The 21,458-nt window shown below is 33.4% G+C and overlaps 1 protein-coding gene across 4 annotated transcripts; it reads right to left on the reverse strand.

The window, feature by feature from the left end:
• Positions 1–6,639: 6,639 nt before the first annotated feature.
• Positions 6,640–20,980, reverse strand: LOC105428444 (uncharacterized). 4 transcript variants are annotated; one of them, XM_089076464.1, is made up of 4 exons: positions 20,886–20,980; positions 20,602–20,642; positions 15,108–16,133; positions 6,640–9,884 (listed from the first exon to the last, which is right to left on the reverse strand). In XM_089076464.1, the coding sequence occupies exons 3-4, from the start codon at positions 16,087–16,089 to the stop codon at positions 9,391–9,393; spliced, it is 1,476 nt and encodes a 491-aa protein (XP_088932590.1). In that variant the 5' UTR covers positions 16,090–16,133; positions 20,602–20,642; positions 20,886–20,980; the 3' UTR covers positions 6,640–9,390. The 4 variants fall into 4 exon arrangements, with proteins under 4 accessions (XP_088932590.1, XP_088932591.1, XP_088932589.1 ...); XM_089076465.1 differs by lacking the exon at positions 20,886–20,980 and having other exon boundaries at positions 20,602–20,857; XM_089076463.1 differs by lacking the exons at positions 20,602–20,642; positions 20,886–20,980 and having other exon boundaries at positions 6,640–9,845; positions 15,108–18,016.
• Between the last annotated feature and the right edge of the window lie 478 nt (positions 20,981–21,458).

A 21,458-nucleotide genomic window follows, 5' to 3' on the forward strand; every position in this document is an offset into this window, starting at 1 on the left:
TATTAATTTACAAGTGGTAATAAAGCTACGAAGCGCCCATCGTAACCCCTTGACCAGTCGGCCAGAGACGAAAAACTGGAGAGCAATTGAGACGTTCGGCAACATCTCAATTGAACTCGTTATTCGTTCGACCGGAATTTGAGATACAGTCGAATTATTCTTTCCCTCTGCCTTTCTTCCAGACAATCGTCTATCTCCTAATGGAATTGCCAGCCCCAATACGCGAGTGAGCGAAACTTAAGTAATAGTAAAACGTTACCGAAAGGAAACGGCAATGCCCTTATACTTCGTTATTTCTTTTTGCTTTGTCTTCTTCGCCGTAAAAATTGTAGTTCTTTGTAGTCTCAATCAAATAAAAAGATTTGACAGTTTTCATTTTTTGTTTTAAATTATGTTTTTTAGTATTGAATTATTTGTACATTGTATATATACAAATATAAGGTAAATTGGAAAATATTCCATTATATTTATAATAGGCAGGAATTTGTTTCTAATGAATTTTTAAAAATATTAACACGGTTTATTAAAGTCCCCTCTTAGACATATAGAAATATTATATGCTTATAGTTGATAAAATAATATGTTATTTAAAAATTTTATCTTAACAAATAATTTTAAAATGCAAATATTGAAGATATTTTTGCAGAATTGATGAAATTAGCAAAAACATTTTAAGATATTTTTGCATTATTGAAACAAGTGGCAAAATGTATAAAATAATTATGCAAATTATATAATAGAAGGCTTTTTAAAGTATACACCATAGTCATCGCAGCAGAGATGCATAAACAATGCAAAATATATCACACTTCCCTGCAACCTCAAAAATTCCATCAAGCCATGTCGCAAAAATGCCGCAATATATCTTCTACTTTCTCTCGCTTTATAATCCAGGCGGAAAATTGCTTTTCCAGACTAACGCGCAATCCGGACGAAATGGCAAAACTGCATCAAGTCGTGGTGAGTACCAAAGAGGCGTGAGAACTTGAGATTATCTTTTTCTTTCTTTCCTTTTTTTCGCGTCGAAAAACTTTTATCCTTCCGTACTTTCACGTGACACGTCGAATACGGCAAAGCCGAGGTTCGCGCTAATCCCTCAGGGAATGGAAAAGTCGGCGTGCGAGTAACAACTCGTAACGTGGAATTCAATTTGAGTGGAACGACAAAACTGAGCTACAGATAGGTCGGGTCTCTACCTCTCCTCGACCGTCTGGCTCCTGGTAGTTGTACCAAGTTGGCGCCGAATAAGAGATAGCGCGAGGGGCGGATATTTTTCTTGCCGTTAGACCTGACTCCATTGAATTGCCAAGAGAGAAGAACGTTCCGTCAACCTTTTATTAGGACAGGACCCTGAGATTTCTTATTGGTCATTTTCTGGACAATGTTGCAGATCGTAACTTCTATTCGAATAATAGAAATTGTCTCTCGGCATGGCTATCGTACAAAGAAATTCATTCGAATTTCATTCTGCTAATTAATGCAAATCGGTGGAATTAATGCGTACATGTATCATCATGAAATATTTATTGGTCCGCTTGTGTAGAGACTTGAGTGAGAATAGCTACTTTGTAATATTCTATATTTTTCAAAATAATTTTGCGTTTAGTTATACAAATCATTTCTATAGAATTATATTGGAGGGTAATAACTAGTTTATCTGAAGTTGCTTAGAAGTATTGCGCATATTCGATTATTCGTAGCAAAACAATCACTACGTCATAATTACATAGCTTAGAGATAATGGAGATTGTCATTGTGAGACACAATTCTCAAGAAAAAAAGACAAAGAAAACATCGTGCGCTTGAGGCTCGTGACAAATAGATAGAAGGTTGTTCTAACCTTCGTATGTCAGATGACGTAATTAAAGACAAAAAACAATTGGACTTTCATTGCAGTAATTAGAAGATACGTCTCAAATTAAACTAACAGTACAAGCGCAAAATATCGAATAATATCTTAAACATAAATGTGAAGAAATTGGTAAAAACTATAGATATAAATTAGTCACACATACAAATCGAAAAACATAAAAAAATATTGCATTTGGAAATAAATTAAAGTGCTTTTCAGATTAATAACAAAATAATACTAAACAAATTTTTATATAAAATACTTGTAAATAATTGTTAAATTATATAAATTTGATGAAATTATTTAATATAACATTAATATTTATTTTTTAAGCTTTTTATAGTAATAAATGTTTTTCATATTTTGTAAATTAAAATAACTATACATATATTTATAATTTATTTAACCACTCTACATTGATCTTTTAAGATCAATGGATGCGTATAATCGCTTACTAGTTAAATCAAACATAATTAATTCTTACCTTTAAATCCAATGAACCATTATTAGCTATTTAAGCGATTGCAATTTTGAATGCGTCTAATAGTTCAAATATATTAAAAAAATATTTAAATATAATTATCATTTACACTTTTCGATAATCAATGCATTATTCTGAAATTATTTAAACATTTATTAAAAAAAAATAAGAAAATTTATTTAATTTATATAATATTCAGTGCGATAATGAAAGAATTAGATTTTTCATTACATGTATAAAATTTCTATTATATCTCTTTGTGAATAAGTCTTTATAGAATTGAATTAAAGTTGTAATCTTTTTATACTGACATAAACATATATATACATGCTGATATATATGTACATATGATAATTTTACTATATTATTCACACATGTCACATTGATCACAAATAATTAATTGACAAGATATTCTTATTTTTAAGCATAAAAAATTTTAATTAATCTTGTATTTAAACGCCACATTATTACTCGTCACATCACATACAACTGAAAATGGGACTGAGGCTACAACAGAATTAGAAAAGTGTGAAGCTTCTAATTTTTTTGCATAGAAAAGTGAAATTTTGAAGAGCTCGACCGTTATGCCAGAAAAACATCAAGTGATTTGGATGGAATCTAATTTTTTTTATTGGAAAATTGGACGCTCCATTTTTTCAATAATACATACACAATTCGCAATAAGGAAATTTCTTCATCTTGTTTCACTTTCATTAAACTTTACTTTGTATATTATATGCTTTCAAAATTATTACATTCATTGCATTAAAAAATATGTTTTAACAATCTTATTAATTATACTAACAATCTCAAATTAAAAATGATTATTTAAAAAACAATCAATGTCACTATATTTCTTATATATATATATATATATATATATATATATATATATATATATATATATATGTATGTATATATATATATATGATTATTACATTTAATCAATTAATTATTTAAACACTTTTTTATTTTAACAAACTAACTGATAGGGTCAATTTTTCCTACTAATATTTATCTACATAAATTGATAATTTATCTTATATATAAACAAGTTTCTATCAAAATTTTCTGAATATTATTATATTTTCATATTATATACTGTATTGTATTGTTATATCTCTACATTATTATATTTAATTATGATATATTTGTTACAGTTAATCTATTATACTCTTGTGATATTTTAATTAAATATATAATCAGAAATAATTCACAAAATACAAATAATGTTATATTATACATTTAATACTTACCGATCGATTTTTATTAGAGATCCTTCTTGATATATTTTATAAAATGTATTATAACAAATAAAGGATATAATATTATAATAATATCATGTTTTATCAAAGCCTAAATATCTATTTTGTGTAATAATTTAGCTATCTCATAAAATTTATATAAGTCTATGTCATAATTAATTAAATATACGGTTTCTAAATCGTCGAAAATAATTTAATAATTATTCAAAATAATTTGAATAATTTTAATGCAATACCATCACTTTTATAATATTCTTATACATCAGAAAAAGACAAAATATTTGTAACTAAGGTATGCATTTCCATTAATAACATACATTAGACATAATACGAATTTGTAATTTTGAGTAGAATCTTATGCATATCTCTATTGTACAATTAATTTTTTAATCATATACAAAGAATTTTTAGAATATAAACATATATTCTCTCGTATAAAATATATATTCTCGAATACTTTTAACTTAAAATTATTATAAAATTATAAAAATGTTATACATAATTTGAATATAACAGAAGTATCTATTCGTTTCGTTGAATATATTTAAAAAAATAAAAAAATATCAATTACTGTACTTTTGTACGGAAGGAACTTCATGCTTTTCTCTCTGCAATTACTTTGGCACTAATATAACATATTTTATTATTGCACTTCGATACAGGAATATTCTTGTGATTTTTATTTACAAGTAGCATATTATTTCTATCTTACGGACATATCTTAGTATCGTACAAATATAATTAAAACGTGAATGCAGGAATGGAAAAAGTTGAAAATGCATATTTAAGCATATTTAAGAATAACGGAAATAATTTGCACTTCTGCACTTCATATTTTTTCGAATTCTAATTATATTATTAAAGTATAATTATAAAGTCATTTAAATATTTTTTTCAACACAATAATCATTAAACTTTTAAAAAGTCAAATCAATTAAAATTTTTTTTATAAATAGCATTTTGTTAAACATATTAAATATTAAATAAGGTACAACGTAATTTTCCAAAATAATTTCATTAGAAAAAAAAATTGTAAAAAAATATTAAGCTTTGATATATTAAAATATCGAATAATTAATTTAATTCTTATACGTCATTCTAATATTTTTGACCATAATTAGCATTTAGAGCAAAAATGTGTAAAAAGTTAAATTAGCAAAAATGACATTTTATTGCAGAAATAATCAATATGGGAACAAAGATCAAATGCATTGCTAATACATTATGTAAAGAAAAAAATATGCAACTTGCATAATATCAAAATATTATATAAAATTAAGTTAAACTTTGTAATATCTTGATTTTTGTAATACTTTTAAATAAACTATATAGTACTTTTTCATAAGTTTTGAAAAATCATAATAATTTCAAACATATAATAAAAGATTTCTATCTTATATAAAAAAAATTTATACATTATATTTTAAGTATGCATATCTGTTAAAATGCATTGTAAAAGGATTGCAAAAATATTTTTCTTCATTATTTTTGCGTGCATAGTGGGTTGAACATAATTAATTTAATAAAAAAAACATGACGATTTATTTGTAATATTTCGTTATATGTTTTTGTCATATGTGATATAAGAATGGAGATGTTTAAACGGAACATTAAATAATATTTACGCATATAATTTACAAATATGGCGCATAATAATATATAATACGATATGAAGTAGCAAATCAAAGATGAGCTAGCATTTTTTTACTGCATGAAGAACAATACTGCACAACATAAATGACACAATCATCATTTTTATATTAATTTCGTGTAAGAAATAATTTGATGTATTACAGTTTTGTCATCGCCTATAAAAAAAATAACAGAAAAATATTTTAGCAATTAAGTCACAAAATATTTAAAACATCTCTATATAAAAACAATTTTTTTTAAATAAAACGGTGCTATCTTTCAAGCATCCCACTTCCCTTTTCCCGCGCCTTGATTACACAATACATAATTTTATTTATGTATTATTCATTTTCCAAATTATCGATCAAAGATTACTACAATTTTAAGCGTTATGAAATTTTCAATGAATTAAGAAACATAAATTTTTATTTATATCTTAACAGATAGGAAATTTCTTTTCAAATTGGATGCTGTAGTAAATTTATAGATCGAAAACTCAAGTCAGTATTTAGAGCGGACAAAGATAATAACGTCTATTTACTTATTTTTTCCGTTCCTCTACTGTGACTGTGTGTGCGCGTATATAGATTACTGTAATAATGTTATTATTATAGGCTGATAGGTACATATAAAACAACACACAATAAAAACAATAACATAATATTAACGTGACGCTCACAATAATAATGATAATAATATTAATAATAATATAATATAATATAATAATAATAATCTTAAGAATTTGTTTAATAATCATAATAAACATCAGTGATATATTTAATAACTAATTACAATCAACTTGCAGCAAAGCTCGGACGATACGATAAACGCAACACGATCGCTACCGTCCGATCGAAATTTCCCACTTAATCATTTCACTTGAAACTAATTACTTCGTTATCATTTATATTGTATTATATTATCGTCGTTACATAATTATCTGTTACAGTACCGTGGCAGAACTATACAATTGTCCAGAACTCAGTCTCTCACGAATTCAAATTCACTCTATATAATCCAATCATCATCAAGCTGTCTTCACGTTTCTTTTCATACTTCGCCACGTTTATCTGTTGTCAGCATTCGTGGCTGTCTCATATGCCTAAGAATTTCCAAATTACGGTTATTCTGTTTTCGTTTATCTCATCTTTCTTTTTTCGTTCTCAATTTTCGATCCCTATTTTCCTTTTTGCTTTCGTTTTCATTCCTCTCTCGCTCTTTCTTCCTATCGATTTTCCCAGTAGTGCAAAGCACGTACTTTTCATTTTGTACCACATTCGTATCCACAGCCGTGTAACACGTTCGTACACCACACATAAAACAAATGCATTTACTTACAGAACATACGTACGTATATACATACACATATATATATATATATATATATATATATATATATAATGTGTGTGTATACGAATATACTTACGCGCACCCATATATATTATATACACATATATATATATATATATATATATATGTGCCTATCTGATATACGCACACATACACAAAATACACATATATAATATATTGTAGCCATTCACACGGACTTAGTAGTCCTTTGTAATTTAGATAATGTTGCACCTTAGAAATAGAGATCCAGTAGGATAGTTTTTTTTATTAAACATCTGATTAGTTTACTCATTCATTGATGTTTTGTTTAAAATTGTATTCCGGCCGCGCTTAGGGCTTCGTTCATTCGACATCGCTTTTCTCTTATTATGTTCGCTTCTCGTCGTGAAAGACATGAGCATGGATTTTAAAACAAAGATGTAAAACGACCGGAAGACATCTGTCGGGTGATATATCCATTGGATATATTTACAGAGATCAATACTCGTGACATTGACTGAACGTAAAAATATGTATACATATATATTAATAATTATCAATAATCATGTATATATAATTACTGATAACTATTAATCAATAAATACTTTTTCAGATATTTTTATGTCTAGCCACAAGCATAGAATATGATCAATAAGAACATATCAATTTAGCTTAATTTTTAAAACTTAATGTATGTTAATTTAAGATATCAATTGATATCATGTCCATTTTTTATCAATAAATATTTAGTACCTAATAGTAATGAAAAATATTATATATACGGAAATTAATTGAAAAAAATTTTTAATATCATAAGGCAAAAAGATATTATCACCGATTACTTTACCGATTATTATCATACAATATAATTACGTTATCTCGTCAACAAGTTGTAAAAGTGAGAGCGTTAAGTACCACAACCTTTTGTTCCTTTCACGGCAAGAATTTCGACCGCACGCGAGAAGATGAGAATACTGAACATACGATCTTGACCCTGCTTATACACATCTTCTTAGTGTTTATGAAGATCCCAAACTCAGCCTAGAACGATCAGCCACTCACTAGTCGGGCTACTATATTTTTAACATAAATCGCTTTTCATCAATACAATATCAGAATTATAGGTACTAACTTGCGATCCATGATAGGCGATTAATACGACATTGTGAACGTAACTACCTAATTTTTCGGACGCACATGTTCTACACTGACTTTAAAATTTATCATACTCTTTATTTTGTGACGATTGGCAAACAATTGAATAGCAAAGGAAGAAGGTATTTGTCTCACAACTATCTTTTGACCTTCCTCTTTGTGTGTGAATCGAGAATCATCGTCATAACATATATATATATATATATAATGTAACATATATGTTCGTAATAACATATATGTTCTGTTAAATGTGGACGCTGCAAATTTGTTTAGACCAAATATGGCATAATTAACATTTAAATTCAAATAGTATCGAGAACATTTAAATTTAAATACCCAAATATTATCAAAATTATATTTGTCGCTATTTATAATAGAATTTTTACAATCTATTTTTACAATCTTCAAGAGTTAATATTTTTAAAAAATTAATATTAAAAAAACAAATATAAAAGCGCAAATGATGAATAATAACTTTTGATTAATACTACCATTAATTGTACGTAGATACTCGACAAGATTTGCAGGTCTTTAATGCGATCATATATAACCCATATCGAAGTGAAAGGTTAATTTAAAGAGTGACGCACATGCACTTACGCGAGATCAGTGAGTCCACTTACCCCTAAAAGCGACCCATCCGCTTTACAACCTGCGATTCTCGACGGACCGTCCAGTCTTAACTGCAAGATCAATGATATCTGATTGGATCAGTCTCGGGTGTAACTGTAATGATACTTTCCAATACTCTCCAAATATGTGACCCAGGCCTAATAATAGACGGAAATGTAAGACGGAGTAAACACACGATGCGACTGGAGGAGGGAAGAGAAGGTTCTGGGGCAGTAGGAGGAATAGGGGTGCACTAGTGACATTAATTACTCTGTATTTTATGTATATATATATATATATATATATATATATATATATATATATATATATAACTGGAGAAAAACTACCGAATTACGAATTGGACAGATTGCTTGGTGTCGCCCGATGATGCGTATTATTCGTAGAATACCGGCACCCGACACCGACACTCGAAAAGAGTCTTCGGGCCACTTGAAATAATGGCCTCAAAACGTGCCCTTTCTATACAATAGCGAAATTTTCGCTCAGTTGAATAATATAATTAATAATTATAATAATATAATTAATAATAATAATAATAATATACTACGCGCGAGCTTTATTTTTTCTTAATAGAAGCAGTCTTTAAACGGCTGCTCGACAGAGTCCGTAAGGAGTCTTCATCGAATTCCCGTGGACGTGGATATTGATCGACAGTTAATGGGATCGCCTCAGTCTATTCGAGGCATCTCGACAGGTTTTCTCTGGGACGTCCGATGCATTTAGGCGGCCAAGCCATGAGGTGTTTGATGTAGGAGAGCAGGATACTGTTGAGCCACATGCGCTAGCTGATGATGATGATTGCCAGTGTGTGCGTGCGTATGTGTATGTGGATGGACTACGGCCGTGGCGGGTGTTACGGTACCCGACGACGATGACGACACGTGGATTGACGGCAGTGGCGTCTGGGACTGCGGCGCGTGATGGAGACTATGACTGTGACCTGCTACCAGGCTGCTATGGCTGCCTCCGTGGCTGCCACCGTTGCTGGATGAGGTATGGCTATGATGATGATGCCCAAAGACGACCCCAGAGAAGGCCACGGGTCACTGATGATGCTTCGTGGAGCCGTTCGCGTGATGCGCCTGCGCGACCACGTGGTGACTCGAAGGTGGTGCGTGCGCGGTGCTCGGATGATGATGACTACCGGTCGCCGCATGGTGATTCGCGTTGTTGGCGCTGCTGCTGTTGTTATTATTATTATTTTGCTGCTGAGATTGCCGCTGACTGTTTTTTTTATTCTTCATCCGACGGTTTTGAAACCAGATTTTAACTTGGCGTTCGGTTAGATTTAGATTGCGCGCGAGCTCCCATCGCTTCTGTTTCGACACGTAAGCATTGAAGAGGAATTCCTTTTCCAGCTCAAGAGTTTGGAATTTGGAGTAAGGTTTGCGTTTCTTCCGCACCGTCACCTGGCCCGTCCATTCCAAAGGGTTAGAGCTTCCGCACCCGACGCCCATGCCAGCTACGCCAACTCCGACGCCCACACCCGCAAGCGAACCTGCGGGAAACAAGGAAGATGGGGAGGAACCCCACATCACTTAACACAATTAGTTTGCCGATGATAAAACAACCTAGCTGCTAGCTAGTAATATATAGTAAGGAAATTCCGTCTCAAAGGCGATGACACCAATTAAAAAAAATTGTAATGTTACTTTTGCTTCTGATAAAAGTTTATAAAATTATGTTAATATAATAGTCTGAGTCAGATTAAATTATAAAAGTATAATCAATATTCAGTTCGACCAAAATCAATAGATAAAATAAATCTATCAATTTATAGATAAGTTTACTGCCTATAGAATAGTCTTAGTTTGTTCGCTGGTACATTTGAGCGGATTTTGAGTGAAGAAAGTGGTTGTATCTGCTTTTTTTTCTTGCGATCATTGCCATTCGTTACTACGAAGTGACTGGCAGAAACGAGCGCAAATACATCGGTTCGTTAGTCGATGCATCGGTGCGTAACCGATACCGTTATTTTTTCTTTTTTTAATAAACGTTCCGTAATCGTTCGTAATAAATAATTCTGCCGTCTGAATCGTATAATAAATTAATAAAGGCAGATTGTGTTTACCCATTGTGTAGTTATCCAAGTTATCATTTCGCATATGTGAATAATTCAAAGAAATTGATGAAATAGTAACAATACACTCGTTATTAATTTTAGAAGGATTACTTAACTTCAAAAAGAGAAAAAAATAAATGTCCAATATTTAATTTAAATTTATATTAAGTTTAAAAATATTTAGATCACTGTTAATTATGAATACAGAAATGCAGTCATTTCATAATATCCTCTTCTTATAATTCTTATAATAAATTATGCTTTTTTATTAAACAAATAATTTTATTTTGTCAGCAAATACTATTTAAAAAATGTGCTCAAAATTTTTATAAGAAATAATTACGTGGAAAGTATAATATTTTCTCATTCTTAATTCCCTCTTTCTATTGTTCTTTCTCCTATTAAGATTTTACAGGAAACTATAGGATTCAATGGGATCTACTCAGGGAGCCACCAGGGACTAAATCCGCGCCTGCTGCAACTCTCCGAATGTCAAAGCATGCACTCCAGCTGTATATGCGTGCGTAACATTATTCGTACATATACATGCGTATATGTACACATGTACATATGCTCACGAGGGTTGCCGTGGCCGTTCCTGGCACAGTGGTATGATATAATTGGACCGGTTCTACTAACCGCACGAAAAACATGAAGTCGAAGTTAGCGCGGAACCGTTGTTAGGCCGTCGTTCTCTAGCATCTCGACTGGTCGGTGGTTTTTAACAGGGCACACTATGCTCCGTTGCAAACCCAGAAAGTGGAGCGATGCGAATGCATTTGTTAAAGCGGAATATACGACGGGATGGTGTAAGGTACATACGGCAAAGCCGCGCCAGTGGAATGAAACGATTACGAAAGCTCGCGACTCATCCGTCTATCTTTAACCCAGCCATGGACTGGATAAACGTTGCTTGGTATACGTGAATGCAACAAAATTATTTCTATTTGGTTGGATGTCTGGCGATTTTTCATATCTTTCATATACATACACACACATATATATATATATATATATATATATATATATATATATATATAAAGAGAGAGAGAGAGAGAGAGAAAGGAAGACATACAGATTTATATTCTTCAGAGTTGTTATCTATATCACATAAAAATATTTTTATCTTTGCAATCAAATTTTAGACATCTTTTTTGTTATAATTAATAAATAAATCAGAATTTCGGCACACGAAATTTTTTTCTTTTGGAGGGATGAGTTGTCTATTTTTAACTGATTTAAGATCTGAAATACTGTTGCCGGATGAAACATTGTCTGATCCGTCGGAACATGTGCGTGAAATGGACGCCATCTATACATTACGATATTTCAGACTATTAGATAGATATTTTTATATATTCCTGTTTGGCGCTTCTCTTGATTTATTACCATTAAAATTAAATTTTCTCCTAGCTTAAGCTATAAAATACAAATATAAAAATACAAGTTACTTAACATGCAAATTATGGTATTTTAATATCTTAAATATTCCTATCAATAAGACTACTATCGTATGCATGAAGAATTTTACTCTTCCAGTTTCACTCCAATTCGGTTCTCGAATTTTCTTCCTTTCTATCCTCAAACCTTTTTCGATCTTCCTTTCTCTTTAGATACGCTTACCTCGGCGTGATTGCTCAAGCGACAAGAATTTATTGCGCATTAAAACGTAAAAATATTTAACAAAGGTCAGGACTCTCACTAAAATGTAAAAATTATTTAATAGAGGTCAGAATTCTTTCAAATATATATACAATATGTATATATATATATATATATATATATATATATACACACAACTGATATATATATACAATAAATAGAGATATACATATACATATATTGAAATTATGAATTAAAAACATATTGTTAAATGACATGTAATTAAGCCAATTATTAATATTTTATATATTTTTACAAAAAATATGAATGTTAATTAAAAATTTATTATTATTTCAAAATAATTCATATTCAATCAATTATTTCTGTATGTTTATTTTCATATAAAATATATATTTTGATTTTAAAAATATTTTACTCAATTTTATTTGAACGTTAAAACAAGCAACATAGAGTAATATACATTTTTGTTAGCAATATTATTTTTTTCAATTGACTTTATATACCTAATAAACATATTTTTAATATTAATAAGATACAAAAATATCAAAAATACTACTTATTCTTAAGATTATTAAAAAAATCAATGTACATTTCAAAATATTGAAAATTAGGGCAAAGTAGATCACGCCTATAAAAAAAAAATAATAAAAAAGATAATATAAAGAAATTGAAAAACTAGCGTTCAGAAATTGCAGTAAGTTTTCTTGATTGATATTCAAGTTTCTGATAGAAATAGTCGAAGGGTTCGTAACTGGGGTTGTCGCATGTAACAGTATTGTAATATCGATTGGGAAGCTTTCGACATCTTTCATATCTACTTATTTTTATTACTAATTTATGTAAGTTAAGCTGTAGAAATATTTAATTAATTTAATTAATTAATTATACAATTTACTCAATTTATTCTTAAACATTTAGAAAATTAGAATTATTATTTTTGTATATCAAAGTAACTTTCTGTTCAAAAGCGTAAATTTATTTTATAGTTAGAAAATAGAAGTGAATATGTGTGTGTGTGTGTGTGTGTGTGTGTGTGTGTGTGTGTGTGTGTACATACACACACATACACACATACACACACATAATTCGTTTAAATAAAAAGCAAATATTTCTCTCAAATAGCTCATTTGAATTTTACTAATCGTACAAACGAACAGAATACTTTATTTCACAGTGAAACCGGTGAATTTGATAAAGCCATACTTTATGTTAAATTTATTCTGTTCCGTGATATAAGTGCGCATAACGATGACCGGTAGGCCTCAAAGGCTTAATTAAGTGCGGACAGAAATCCGTTGCAATAAATACGAGCCGATAAAAGGCTTGGCGACCCGCGTTCTTCTGTGTGACGCGGAGATAATATCTCTTGGAAAAGATCGATCCGTGCCGGGGACACTTGGCCGACATTGACTCTTTGGAGATTACCTGGACTAATATGGGATGGCTTAGCGCGATACGGTGCAAGCGGCGCACTCTCTGATGCCAAGCAAACGGGCAAAGATAATGGAGCTGCCATCTATTGGGCTACGCTTAAACTATACGTGGGTGCGCGCCCGTGTTTCGTTATTTCTCATGTACAGCACGCTTGCGCGTACACACACTCCTCCCTTCGTGCGCATACGATTAACTCATGGCTGATCACGCAAATGTTATCACGGTTATCAGAGCGTCGTCGATGGCGCTCGCACGAGCAACAAAGTAACGATAAACTGCGACAGCGAACGTCGTGCCGCAAGCAATATAGCAAGCTTTTTTTCAGAAAGATGCGGCGGACGTCAACGATCGATGAGATATACGCTTCTCTACACGCTTGATATTCAAAAACATTTTTCACGCGAATGAAAAAACTGGTATTGCCGTAGCGATATAATTATGTTGAATATAATTTATTATCCGTGATATATGGATTGTAACGTAATAGAAGACATTAATGCTAGAATAGTTATTTCCGCAAAACGTTTTATTACCATGATGATTTATGTCATCATGATATTCCGAACAGATAATAAAAAATAGAAAGATTAATGACTCACTTCACAAAATATATATATATAATTTGCTAAAAATATTCATTTTTTTCTAAATATCCGCAATAATTTCTTAATTACAAGTTCTTTATCTTCTTGCGAAGGAAACATATATCAAGCAAGAAAGTAAATCTAAAATGTTAATTTCCCTTAAAGAAACATTATCAGAAAAAATTATCATTCAAAGTAAAATAATAGAGAAATAGTTGCGACAATACAAGCGCGCGAAACAGCCGTTAGCCGGAAAGACTGAACGCCTGCACGGGTCATGGAACGGATCAGCTGATCGGAGGCGCGCGCCAGAGTTTACGAGTTACGGCCGCCAATAAACCCGCCGCCGTTCGTTGTTGCTCATGCGACGTTTCATGGGTTGTAGGGTCCTGAGAAAAGGAGAAGGGAGGAAGGCACAAAAGAGAACAATATGAATGAACGATGACTGCGATCTTTACTTATCGAATAAGTTCGTCAGGAGGAATTCCCCATTTTAGGACATTCACGTGTGATTAGTATAAATTACCAGCAATTTTTTCGTTACGGTATACTATGTACATCATTTTTCGAAACATTTCCGTTCAATCTATCCGTTAAATTAAGAAATTAATTTTATTTCATGAGCAACAATTTTATTATTAATTATTCGAAATTTTTTTTGTACTAATACTTGAAGAATTTTATGTTGATTTATGGAACTGTGAAAACAGGAAACTACCTGAAGTTTACAATCTCGCTATTATATAAGAGTGTCGACAATAGTTTTACGACATCACAAACAGCAAAAGAATACATCTAATAAATCAATAACTCTTTTCTATTTTCTTTAAACTGAAACAACCTGAATAAAAATACCAGTAATAAAAATTTTGGTGTTGAAAAATACACGTATTACACTGAAAGATCCTAAAAAAATGTCATGTTTTAATTTATGTGTAAGTTTAAAGGAAAGGAAAATTCCAAACAAAAAAAAATTCAATTCAATTCAATTCAATTCAATTCAATTCAATTCAATTCAAGAAAAGGAATAGATTGACAAGTCAGAGTAGATGCTTACCTGGAGGTGGGTAGGGACTCGAAGTAACGGGTTCGGGCGCTCCATAATTTCTCAAGCCGCCGTATCCATCGTGAGGAAAGGCACCTTCCGCAGCGACCATGGCAGCAGCGACCCTACCGCGATCATCCGCTGCGGATGGCGCCAGATACGGTACCCCCGCTTGCGAGTGAGGATGATGATGTCCAGCCGTGTCGACCGGATGATGATGCCTCGCCGTCGTATACGGCGCGTAATTGCACCAGCTCTGGGAGAAGCTTTGATGACAAGACGACACGGCCGGATCAGCTGCACCGGTAGCACCGGTAGTGGATCCACCGGTGGTCGACGTTGTAGTTGCCGCGCCGGCAGAGTTATAGGACTTGTAATCCGAGGTAGAACCGGCGGTACTGGCCGATCCAGCGGTAGCAGCCGCGGGCGACCAAAAAAGTCCGGTCTTCCGGTTGTCCCTGGAGGAACCGGAGGTAGAAGTAGGGTCGGCCGCCAGATTGTAATAAGTCGGGGGATTATTACCCCCGTAAGTTTGATGATGATTTAATGATTCGCCCGCCGTGGACGAGTAGTGGGAATCCTGGGGATGATGCGGACTGTAACTCCAGCCGCCTTGGGATCCTGCCGAATGAGAGTGCCGTATCACGCCCGCTGCACTTGCACCTGGTGCTCCTGATGATTCCACGCAGGCAACTTCTCCGTAAGTGGTGCCACTGCCTCCTGGAGTCGCTGTTAATCTTTTGGCGGGTATATGGAGCGGTCCAGCTGCGCTGTTGCTCGCTACCGAAGAAGCGCTTGGTGAAGTTGAACTGGCGCTCGCTGTAGGAGCCGGTGGCGCTGCCGTTGCCGATGACGCTGGTGCACCAGGTGAAGTTGGTGTTGTTGCTTGTTGATGAGAACCTGGTGTTGAGGTTGTTTGTTGAATCGATACGAGAGTCGAGGCTGTCGGTGGAACTGGCGGCGGGCTGTCCTCGTAGAGGGAACCATTCATCATGGCCCACCAGGTAGTCACCCCGGTGGAATTCCCCGCTCCGGTTGCTGTTCCCATCGGCGTGACGGAGCCAGGATGGCCCACGCCGGAGCCACATAATGGCGCGGCGTGAACATTATCGTACAGCGTCGCCGTCGAACAAGCCACGTGATCGGCGATGGTGCAGATGATGGCGGTTTATTACCGGTGTTATAACAATATTTATGCCGATGTCGGCGTCGATCGGCGTAGATAACGGTCCCGTGACCGTCGTAAGAGTTTAGTGACAATCACGAATCCACACGATGCGCAAATCGATCAAAATTTCACTCGAAATATGAAAATTGTCCCGTGGTCATTGTGATACAATGTACGGATAAATGGTGCGCGTACATAGATTATTTATATCAGTATATTCACAAGATATATCAATCGAACGACACGTTCGTAACGTTGATCATGGGAAGGTCCAGCAGCAGAAAACACGATGAACGCGTATAAATATGCCGATATCGTGTTGGTCCGTGGATTCACGGTGTAAATAAAGAAAGCGCGTGTAGAAGATAGCGAAGGAGCAAAAGGAAGCGGGTGGGGATAGAGGGAAAATCGTACAGTATGCGCGATGAGGGGTTGGTGGCGGGAGAGAGGGTGTGCAGCGCCGCAGCAGACAGGTGGAGGGGTAGAAACGTAGGACGGGAAAGTAAGAAAAGGCACGGGTAGCGCGAAGGATAGACAAGTTACAATAAAATAGCGTAGCGAATCCGCCGACGAGAAGAAATCCACACGTAACGACGGGGACACAGCGTGTCGATGATGACGACAATGTTAACGATGACGGGTAGGATGATCGATATAACAGCAGCGAGCAAGCCACGTGTGAATGTCGCCGATGTAGATTCAATTAGTAGTTCGTGCAGATATGCGGTCGTCCAATCCAACGATGCGGGGGATGAGGGTTGAAACGAAAACAAAATGACACAGCGCTATTTAGTGATAATGTTCGACATCGTACGAACCGCAATAGTTCGGAGCGGCGATAGCGCTCAATCAATGCGCGTTAAAACAAAAAAAAACGTTGAAACCAATGCGCAGTTTTGAATGCAAGCACTAATGTTATAACACTTGGCAATCGTCGATCCTCTCTCGATAGACTAGCACTGCGCGACTAACTCGCTATGATCGTCCCATATACATGGCCTACCACCATATACAAGCCGTAATACGTCGCTCCATCTCTATTACCCGCGACTACTGTCATCCCCATCGCGAAAGGATTTCTAACGCGGTTCATCAAACGCGTTCTAACGTTCACGAGCGTTAAACGTCACAGTCTATCCAATCACTCACTAAGGTCAAAAATTCGAGCATTAAAAATCTCAAGTCCTCAAGTGAAATTGTCTAAGAAGAGAAAAAAAGTTTCTCGATCAAAGCTGCATTCCTTATTTCTCTCATGTTTCGTTCTTAAGTTAATCAAGTCAAGTAGAAGCACCCCTTAATGATAAATGTAATACAGCCGAAGGATTCTCGGCAGGTAGTAAAATGCTTCTTCAGTTTCGAGGATTGTGCGTTGATACACACACGCACGATGTGTTCACACACATATATATGGAATAACCCCCTTTCTTCCTGCTGGCCTCGCTGAGCCGAACTGAGCGTCAACTGAGCGCTCTGCCCGCGGCTTGGAGTCGAACGGGCCGAAAGCGACGTGAGCGCGATCTCTCGGATCGTTTGGCAAGCGAAGCCCGGACGGACTCGTTGTCTCCCACCCTCTTCTCGCGGCCGCTTCTCTCTCTCGCGCGCCTTCCTTCGTGCTCTTTCCCCACTCTCCCTACCACGCGCGCTCTAATCTGCTTTTCTTCCTCTTCTCCGCCGTCGCAAGCCAGCGAGCGCAACATACCGACTATTTTATGCGGAGAAGCTACCCTTCTTGGCTTTCGACGGGCATTGTCAACTATCGAATCTCTATCGCCGTTTCTTCTCGAGAATATATAATCGTGTGCGACGAACGGGGAAAATAATTACAAACCAAAACTGGACAACGATTATTTGCAATTGTTTAATAGAAAACCGTACTTGCTAGATACCGTTATTGATAGTAGTTTCTATTAACAAATTTTATAATACTGGTTTGACAAGTTTAAATTTTCTTCTTTTTTAGTCAGAGAATATATGTATAATTATATATATATATATATATATATATATATATAATATATGTGTGTGTGTGTGTGTGTGTGTGTGTGTGTGTGTGTGTGTGTGTGTGTGTGTGTAATAACATATTTGTAATATAAAATGTACTTATATTTAATAGAACATTGATTTTTGCTAAAGTGATATATCAGATTTAAATCGAAAATTTTAATAAAATTAAAACTAAATTTCTTGTATCTAATATTGAGTAAGAATAATCCGTTCATGTTAAATATGATTGATACAAGTAACAGGAAAATTATGATTATCTAATGATTCTTATCTCTCTATGTAATACGTTCTAACAAATTAATTCCTGTATCCTTAGTAATAATTTCTTCCTAATATTGTAATAAATAATAGTCGACCTTGTTTTTGGTATCTTTATTGCTATAATTTGACCATGGTTATAATTATATTTAACGATTTCATTTTACGGTTGTATTAGTGTTCACAAGTGTAATTACATTTATCAAAGACCGGTTTGTAATAAATTTCAGGTAGTTAAGCTTTTTCATAAATAATTTTTTTGCAATATTTATATTACACATTAATATTTATATATTGTAATTGAAAAATTATCTTCTCTTTGTTTCTAAACATGTGTATCTTTTTTTTCAATTTCTTCATTTAGTACAATTATACATTTTTAATTATGATAATTCAATATATGAGGACTGTTGATACTTATTAGGAAGACATTCAAATTTCTCGCGCCTTCCTTCTCACTGAAACGTCACGTAGTTGGTGAAATGCCCTCATGGATCACGTTTGAAGGCAACAGAAGTCATCTTTGATAGTGTGTACGTGCATGTACACGCAGCGTGAGCAATACGTCATGGCAGTATTGCAGTCTAAATCTCGGTACTTTTATGGGCAGTAAAGTAAAACGGTCTGACAACAACTCCGGTAGCACACACGCTTTCCATCTGTCTGTCCATCAGTGTCGTGTGCCATCAGACTGCGTTACTCATGAGAGAATTACATCTTAATGATCACATATTAGTAATCAGGAATCTTTATTTTTTTTTTTTCAAGAATTCCACAAAGACTTTAATGCTAAAATTTCAAATTAGATAGATTTAAATATTATTAATTTCTATAATACGCATGATAATTGCAATTAAAAATAAAAATTCTCTATTAAATAATAAATGTATGTAATATTTAATAAACAGTTGAATGAATAACTTTAACAATTATTCAGTAAGATCAATTTTATTATATCGATGAAATTGTTTTAAATAAGGTTTAATTTAATATCAATAAAATAAATTAAATGTTCCAAAAATTTAAATCTATGAAGTAAAGAATACAATATTTTTTTAGATTTGAAAAAAAGGACAAGTCTTGATGTTGCATACTTTTTTTAATATAATATCTAAATGTATGTTTTTTTTTTTTTTAATATATTTTATATTCAGAAAACGCACTTAATAAATCTTGAAGCTTGTATGATATCTAGTGTACTATGATTGAATGGGATCCAATGTGGCGCGTGGACGAAACGGGGTCGATTGGTCTGTCAGCGGCGAACCAGACAATGGGACGATTTCGAGTCGCGATCGTGTCGGTACACGTGTACTAAGTAGGAAACACAACTCGCGCTTGAATACGAGTGTAATAAATCGCGCGGGAGGCGCGAGCCACCCGACGTTTGTTGTACAGACGACGCGATCATGAATGGACTTTATAGCAGCCCGCCCATTTATAGGTAGTATGCGCGCGGTTTAGTAGCTATGGGCTTAGTGCGACGCGGTTGTATACAATCCTCTGTTTACTGCAAGTACGTACCTAGGAAATGGATAGGTTTACCGCCAGATTTTCATTCGGGCTTTCGAAACTGATCATTCACTGCGTTATATAGATTAAGCTGCAGATATTGAGGCCAAAAGAGCTTACTGCCTTGCAATTTATATTATATAAAACTCGACTTCTTTTGATGTATGCTCGTACTATCGTACCGACTGATTGCCAAGTGTCATCAGCAGTGTTCTTAACGTATCTTTAACTTATATATATTTTTTATAAGTATATTTATCTTTCCACGTAATATGTTAGTGGTAGACTATGAATGTTATGCATTTACGCATATAAATATTCTACAACAATTGTAATATTGCTTTTTGTAATGTAAAATTTTATATCGTTGCACGTTTTTTAATTGATTAAAATAATATAAATTAATATTATAAAATTTAATAACTGTGAATATAAATGCAACTAAATGAAAAAATATGTATTTTTTTATTTAAATATAATAAAATTAGCATTATAAAAAATAAAAATCATATCATAATAAAATCATATCATATATAAATCAATCATCAATATTATGTAACTCACCTTGTATACCGGGCAGTGTTCCGGGGAACACGCGGGAAAGCCTATAAAATTAAACAAATCGCAATTATAAAGTGCATGCTTCATTTATAAAATATGTTTCTTCTTGTAAAAAATACATAATAAAGTGTATTCACATAAAGTATCAATATAAAATATGTAAATAAATTATAGATAAGTTTGATATTTTTCATCAAATAAATGATTTAATATTACTTTTATTTGTAACTGTAAAAATTGTATATTAATGAATATTAATAATGGAAAGATAATTTGGAGTGACAAACCTGCTGCTCAGCTCGAACGAGTGAAACGTCTTCTCCACGGCGCCGTACACTTTGAGGCCTTTTATTTACAAGTCCAAGAGAAAAAACAACAGCCTGTAAAAAGAAGGCCGGAAACGCAAATCAAATAATCTGTTGGCTTCATAACAGGTCATGTCACCATAGGTTTTATATGACTTTTAGTAGTTTCTATCACGCCAGGTATAAAGTTCTCTACCTTGTACAACCGTTAATGTGACGTCGTTTCATAACGAAAACCTTACTTCGTTTTACCTTCAACGCTCAGAGACTCAGCTTTACTGAATCACCTCTTAAAAAAATGTTCATTGCCCATCTTATAGTAATAATCAAATAAATGATCTACTAAAAAACAATTTGATATATTTTTTAACATTTAATTGTATGAAATTCAATAATTACTCAAGAAACATAATTTATTCCATATATGTAATAACATCGATACAATTTTTAATTAAAAAAATTTTAACGCCTGAATATTATAAGCTCGAAGCAATTAAAAATGTTCATGCAAAGAAATGAAAATTATAGTTAATCATATAATTTAATCAAAATAGA

Source organism: Pogonomyrmex barbatus, unplaced genomic scaffold (assembly GCF_055798465.1).
Source record: "Pogonomyrmex barbatus isolate J1 unplaced genomic scaffold, ASM5579846v1 scaffold2, whole genome shotgun sequence".
In the NCBI taxonomy this organism is placed as follows: Eukaryota; Metazoa; Arthropoda; class Insecta; order Hymenoptera; family Formicidae; genus Pogonomyrmex; species Pogonomyrmex barbatus.

Bases quoted from the DNA above. Each gene is read 5' to 3' on its own strand.
- LOC105428444 (XM_011640779.3), bottom strand. From the start codon at position 16,143: ATGGGAACAGCAACCGGAGCGGGGAATTCCACCGGGGTGACTACCTGG. The intron at 9,885-15,107 runs GTAAGCATCTAC...AATTGTGTTAAG, and splicing joins GAGTCCCTACCCACCTCCAG to TGATGTGGGGTTCCTCCCCA.